This window comes from Cibotium barometz, chromosome 44 (assembly GCF_041138505.1).
Source record: "Cibotium barometz isolate CiBa-2024 chromosome 44, ASM4113850v1, whole genome shotgun sequence".
Taxonomy (NCBI): Eukaryota; Viridiplantae; Streptophyta; class Polypodiopsida; order Cyatheales; family Cibotiaceae; genus Cibotium; species Cibotium barometz.
In genome coordinates this window covers 37,215,249-37,222,400 of record NC_141089.1, presented here as the reverse complement: position 1 = coordinate 37,222,400, position 7,152 = coordinate 37,215,249, and the positions used below count along the sequence as shown (strand labels likewise).

General features: G+C 44.8%; 1 protein-coding gene across 1 annotated transcript; it reads right to left on the bottom strand.

The window, feature by feature from the left end:
• Positions 1–4,946: 4,946 nt before the first annotated feature.
• Positions 4,947–6,836, bottom strand: LOC147613242 (pentatricopeptide repeat-containing protein At2g13600-like). The gene has a single exon (XM_086782768.1). It carries the CDS (start codon positions 6,834–6,836, stop codon positions 4,947–4,949), a length of 1,890 nt encoding a protein of 629 aa, XP_086638894.1.
• Positions 6,837–7,152: the final 316 nt, after the last annotated feature.

Here is a 7,152-nt window from a genome sequence, read left to right as displayed (position 1 = left end):
ACATATATTATGTGTCACAATGGCACTTTAGTTGAATAAAGTTCTATAATGAGATCTCCTATGTTCTTTAGGTGAGACAATTTTCATCAATGCACTCCAAGGCGCTGTTTATGTATGTAATCAAGCCATGGGAAATGTAGTGGACAAGAAGAAAATGCGCCTTGGCATGCCAAACACGCATGGCGCCTATCATGACATCATTGAGCTGTGAATAGGTTGAGAAGAAAGTCCATTCATATGATTTTCTATACATGCTTTGAAGGTTTTTCCTTGTTCTGGTCCATTTTCTACACATGCCATCCATTATGATCCTCGAGTATAGTAGCAGCTCTATCAGGTTTGTAAGGTGGTAACCTTGGCCTGTAAATGATATGGCCACAGACCCTTACAGGGTGGGATTCCTCCAGCGTATTCATGGAGCAGGCGGCAGCCTTCTGAAATTTAACTGCAGAGAGAGAGAGAGAGAGAGAGAGAGAGAGAGAGAGAGAGAGAGTGCCTTTTTTTTATATCAAAGCAGACCACAGATGATCCATATGACAGCACCAACGCGTGAGGAATGGTCTTAACCTGATAGTAGGAGCTTAACGTGGAAAAACCACCATGCAACACACACACACTGCTTGGTGTTCGAGACACACACTGCTTGGTGTTCGAGACAAGATATTCTCCTTCTCTAGGACTATGATTCCTACTGGGTGAAACTGTTAAAAAATATTACTGCTTGAAACATGTTCCACGTTAGATTTTCTACAAATCTAGGCCTAAAATTTGAGTCACTTGGGTCCAGTTATGAACTAGTGTTTTGGTATGTGGGATGAATGATGAATGTTGGCTCGCTCACCGATAGATGTTGAATGTCTGCAGTTTTATGGATTGTTGTGACTGTAAGAAGCTTGCTTTCGCATGTATTAGGGGTCCTATTGACCTTGAGCCTCCCTTCTTTGTACAAAACTTCCAAGAAACGTTTCGTATTAGTAAAAAACGTATGAAACTTGTGAAACACATTTTTAAAACTCTTGGTAACCATGTGAAGGACAAAATCAGGTGCTTCGGATGGGGATATAAACTCTGTAAGTTTCTATTAGGACAGATGGGTTAGCGCTGTTGCAGTGTAGCAACCCTCCAGCAGCAAATATGTCTTGAACCATCTTCGTTCTTAAGGCATCCCTACTCCAACAATCAAATGTAGGCTATTCAACACAACAATGGGTGCCAAAAAGCACCTTGGCTATGATGGTAAGGCCAAAGTACAGCCAAGGTCCACTGGTAGTCCCAATATCAAAGCCAAATCATGCTAAGCGAGGCGCCCACACAAACCAAGCCTTGCCCTTATCAGGAGCCTCATTGGATTTCGAAAAAGCTCTGAGCAGCTGAAGGCCACCACAAAGGTTACACACTCCTTAAGCACAAGGTCCTCTTTCCACAAGCTCTTGCTCCCAAGCCAAAGCCGCCAAATTGAAGTTGGAGTGGCAGGTTCTTTCAGCCAATTGTTGCATCTAGTGCTTCAAATCCATACCAAGGGCCATCTGAATGGATGTCATTAACAAAACACAAATAATTGCTGATCTTGCTGCTCTGAGAGCTGCAAACTCAATGTTGGCTGAGAAGGGAGGATGGTAGAAGGCTCTTGCTCGTTACGAAGAAGAATGGGCTAGGCTTGCTGTGCTACATGCCAAACCAAAGGGGTTTTTAGACTGACTTTACAACTGTTCAATAAGCCAACTATTGGGTGAGCTAGCGGAGTTTGCCCCTCTCCTGACCAGATTGGTGATACAAAGCCTACCCAGGTTGCCTTGCTTCCGCCACCTGAATCTGAAGGCAGTAGTGACACATGGCACCTCATCTAGGTATAGTTTGTTCTCAATATTAGAATGGGTCCAGTAGTAGACTTTCAAGCTCTTGCTATCAGGTGCATCTAGATCAAAGGTAAATTTGATTCATGAACTCTTGGCGTCATTTGCCATGACAAAAAATGATTGTTTGAAATTAATGCAATCACGTTGCGTAACGATTGGTTTGAACTGCAGTTGGCTAATCCAATCCCACTTTTCAATCAACACTCTTATTGGCAAACATGAGCAGTATGACCAATATGTGAGAATATTGTGCATCTCAGTGCTTTGAGGACTGTGCCTTTATTTGAGTATATGTATTTTTCCCTTCATCTATGGGTAGTGAGCATGTTGGCCAGCTCCCTTGCTTTGTATATAAGGAGCCTCCTCATAACCACTTGTTCCATCCAATCCATGCACATTGTACCGCTCTCTTGCTGGCTATTGCCATTGTAAAAACCTCATGCTATAATAAAGGTGATTGTGTCAACAAGTGCTCTCTCTCCTTGTCTATGCTTTTGCTTGTGCATACTCCAACATGGTATCAAGTTACTAGGTCCCGGTTGCCCTCATCTGCTTTTTGATTCCCTCTTCTCTTACATTTCTGGTTTCGGAAGATGGTTGCGTTTTTGGCTTCAAATGGTGGCTGTGTTTTCTTTTGAACCTGCGTTTTCTGCCTCTTCACATCAGAGTTCTCTTATGGAGGTGTTCCTGCTCCATGCAATTCTTGCAAGGTGCCAAGGTGCCAAGGTGCAAGTCCAAATGGCTGGTGATGTAGTGGCTGCTGTTTTTACAGTTAGGACAGCTTCTAGAGGTGGTTTATTCGTGTGTGGTGCAACCCAACAAGCAGCACTTCTTCCCTGGCTTCCCTTGCCTCTGATTGGGTCTTTTTGGTGTGTTTTGGTGCTGTCTCCAGCCTCTTTCTCTCAGATTTGAGAGAGGGTTGATTGATCCTTGTGCTTCGCTTCGTTGGAAAGTGCTTGAGAGAAGTCTTGGAGTGCTAAGATTTGTGTTTGGCGTACTTTGTTGTTGTGGATATGGCTCCCCCTTGTACGAACAAGGAGGACAAGTTGGATGAAACCAACTATGCCCATTGGAAGTTGAATATATACGGATTTGGTTCATCTAGAAGGGTTTGTGGAAGATTGTTTAGCGCAATGAGAAGAAGCCCGAGCGTCCTCAAAACTCCAAGTATTGGACCCAAGTTTAGGAGGATGAATTCCTCGCGGAATTACAAGAGTACGAGGATCGTGATTCGAAGACGTACTTAGTGCTTGTGTGGACCATTACGAAGGTGGTCTCACCAACTGTGCAATCCATCGAGATCTCTATGTGTACTTGTCATGTTGTAGAGATTATTGCCCATTGGCATCCTCATATTGTGTTGTTTCTATGCTTGAGATTCATCGATGCGGGTAGTTACTTTGCAAGAACAACTCTATGGTCTATTATTTCCTAATGGTCGTTCTATGCAGTTGTTTCTTATGAAGGCCAAGGTGCTACCTTATCCTTTGCTCAGTTAGCTGCACTTATCCTCACCAAGCTTCCCTTGGAGTATGATGTGGTTTCTTGGACTTTGAGATGCCAGGTCACAACCACTCAGCTAGATTTTGATGACCTGATCTTCCTTCTCTTGGAAGAAGTGGACCTCGTTTCTCAAGGTAAGATCAAGGTGTCTCTTAATAGTTCAGATCAAGCACTTGCTTCCGTACAGAAGAAAAATTGAAGTCGGTGCTTCTCGTGTGAAAAGTAAGGACATTTGTCTAAGGATTGCTTATCCAAGAAGAAGGACAAGACCAAGGGCAAGTCTTTATCTCAGAAGAAGGACAAAGACACAACACAAGACAATGATACAGATACTTCTAGTGACTCATCTAGATTCCAGGATGCTTCCGGCTCATGAGGACCAGGATGGTATTCTTCTCTAGTTTACAGATAGTTTTCCCCATGTGCTTCCAACCAGAGGAGGCTTGTGGGCAAGAGAGCGGGCTATAAGCAGCTCCTTTTTTTGGTGCATGGGAACCGTGAGTTCCAAGCATTAAAAATCTCGCAAGACAAGGTCAACCTTGGTGTAGCAGAGACTATGGACATGATCTGTTCCGAGTTCATTGTTCCAGGTTTTTCGGATGTAACGTGTTCACGGTCCACTGTTGGGGATAATGGGCGCGGTGTGTCTCACATCTCATCATTCTATACTTGGAGTTCACTACACAAGCAATGCACGCAAGTGATGCACCATTACTGTACAAAGTCATATCGATGTTTCAAGAATAGACAGCAATATCTTGACAGTGGAAGGATCCTCAACATTGACTCCACAAGCGTAGCTTGGTGGTGAAGGATTCAACCTCCAAAGGTGATGACTTGGGCTTCGTACCTGCCAGAGGCGGCATGTAATAAAACTAAATAAAATATCCCCCCAAAAATTTGATGTAGGGAATATTTATCAATCCAAATACAATTGTCTTAATACACAGCGATTGCAAAGGTGGTGTTCTTCGAGCATTCCCTCAGCATTATCTGGAGAAACACATTGTCACATGACAAGCCACCAATTTCCATCACATTTTCGTACAGCATCTTTAATTTTATGGGGTTACAAATAAAGCGGAGCACAACTGTGGGACTGACCCATCATGACCGTGACCTAGGAACTTCAAAGGAGTACAAATCTTCATGGGGTGTTACAAGAGGCTTATACTTGCATTTGCCAAGATTGCCAAGTTCCAACTGCTATACAGGCTGTTGGTTCACTTCGAGTGGACACAAGAACTGTGAAGAGGCACTTGGTAGTTGAAGGATCCTGAGATCAGACAATTGGGACATAGATTTCCACGCCCATATACATGCCTATTTCACACACTTTGAGCCATAGCTTCTCTAACCCTGGTGATAGTGGAATTCTTCCACCTAGGAACTTCAAAGGAGTACAAATCTTCATGGGGTGTTACAAGGGGCTTATACTTGCATTTGCCAAGATTGCCAACTGCTACTATACAGGCTGTTGGTTCACTTCGAGTGGACACAAGAATTGTGAAGAGGCACTTGGTAGTTGAAGGATCCTCAGATCAGACAATTGGGACATAGATTTCCACGCCCATATACATGCCTATCTCACACACTTTGAGCCATGGCTTCTCTAACCCTGTCTACATCGTCCCAGCTCCCTTCTGCAGCGTAAATATTTGATAGCTGCACATATGCGGGCACGTTCTGTGGGATCAAGTCAAGCAAGCATTTGGCAACACGGTGTGCTCTCTTCGCATCTTTGTGTATCCTGCAAGCACCAAGCAATGTCATCCAAATTTGGGAATCAGGCTGAGACGGCATCTGATTGATCATGTCTTCTGCCTTCTCTAGCTGCCCAACTCGGCCAAGAAGGTCAACCATGCAGTTATAGTGCTTCAGCGTAGGTGCAATGCCGTACTCATCGACCATAGAGGCAAAGAAATAAGTGGCCTCTTTCACCATCCCGGCATGACAGCATGCAGATAAAAGATTGAGAAATGTGACTTCATTGGGTTCCACATTTGCCTGCTTCATTTTTTGAAAGAGTTGAAGAGCCTCTTTGCCCTGGCCATTCTCACTGTAGGCAGCAATCAAAGCACTCCACGAGATAATGTTCTGTTGGCTCATGTTGTCAAAAACTGAGAGTGCATCCTTCAGTGCTCCGCATTTGCCATACATACTGATTAGAGCATTGCCTATAAATACTTTAGACTTGAACTGGCTGTCCAGAATGTCTGCATGAATGGCCTTGCCCACTGCCAATGCTTCGGGTAGAGCACATGCACCAAGCAAGCCCAGAAAAGTAATCTCATTAGGCCCCACACCCTGCTGCACCATTTGCTGGAAAGCTAGAAAAGCCTTGTTGGCTTGAGCTTGTTCTGAACATGCAGTTATGAAAGCATTCCAAGACACCACACTATGTTGGGGTAGCCTGGCAAATACTATGTGCGCATCCTCCAGAGCCCTGCATTTGCCATACATATTGATCAGGGCGTTCCCTACAACGACATTAGATTCAAAACCATTGGCAATGATGTATGCATGGATGGAGATACCGTCTCCGATCGCCGCCAAGTGGGCACATGCACATATGACTGTTATCAAGGTAACCTCATCTGGCTGAACCTCTTGTTGCTGCTGCTGCTGCATTTGCCAGAAAAGGCCAATGGCCTCTCTGCCACTTCTTCCCGTGGCAGAGTATGCAGCAATTACCGTGTTCCATGACACCACGTCACGCGTCTCCATGCTGTCAAAGACCGCCCGTGCATCTTCATCAGCCCCACACTTGCCATACATGTTGATGAGGGCGTTCAATAATTTGACACGTGGCTCATCAATATGATCACGGATGTATGCATGAATGAGCTTACCCTCAGCTAGATCGGTGCAGCTACTCAGCGCACAGACCAAGGTGACCTGGTTTGGCTCGATGCCTTCATGCCGCATTTCCAAGTAGAGTCGGAAGGCCGCCTCAGAAAATCCATTCTCTGATAACAAGCTGATCATGGCATTCCATGAGACAACACTGGGATGGAGCATTTTGTTGAAAACTAGGGTTGCTTCCTCCATGGAACCGACCCTCCGGTACATGGCAATGAGGACGTTTGCGAGAAAAGTGTGTTGCTCAAGCCCATGGTTGATGAGATGAGCATGGATGAGGTGACCCTCTGAGAGGCCAGTGTCTTCCCGCTGCAAGAGAGAGGCAATCTCCATTCGGTCAAGCTCTCTGTCTCTGCCATCATTCTTCTCGCTCAGACCCTTCACGATAATGTGTGCCTGCTTTTTGGCGGCTTCTTTTTCTGGGGTCTCTCTACGTTTCTCTTCTGGTGCAGAGCTGCTGCAGGAGAAGGGTTTCACTCGAACGCGTGTGGAGCTGGCTGGCTTTCGTTGTTGATGTGTTTTTGACGGCTCCGCACTACTGTAGGAGCTTTCAGCTAACGCATCGCACACGCTTTCCGAGAGAGCTGAAGTAAAACCATAGCTAGCCGTATCCATTATTTATTTGCACTCAAGTAGCCTATCCTCTCTATATCTCTCTCTCTCTGGATATGTCTTCGTCTTCTTTCAAGGCAGGGAGGTGTGCCACATGGCAGGCCAAGAGAGTCTCTTGTTAAAAAAAGAAAAAAAAAGAAAAAGAAAAGGCATAGATTGGAATTAATGAGAAGAACTCCTAAATGGAGTATAGATCGGATATACAAAACCAAAGGGGGCCAAGGCCACAGACCTGAACCCACTACAAAGCAAGGTTTTATTAAAATATATTTTTACAATGCATCTTTGAAGTTGACGATATAAGAAGGTGGGCATTAAT

Coding starts and splice junctions, on each gene's coding strand:
- LOC147613242 (XM_086782768.1), bottom strand. CDS start 6,836: ATGGATACGGCTAGCTATGGTTTTACTTCAGCTCTCTCGGAAAGCGTG.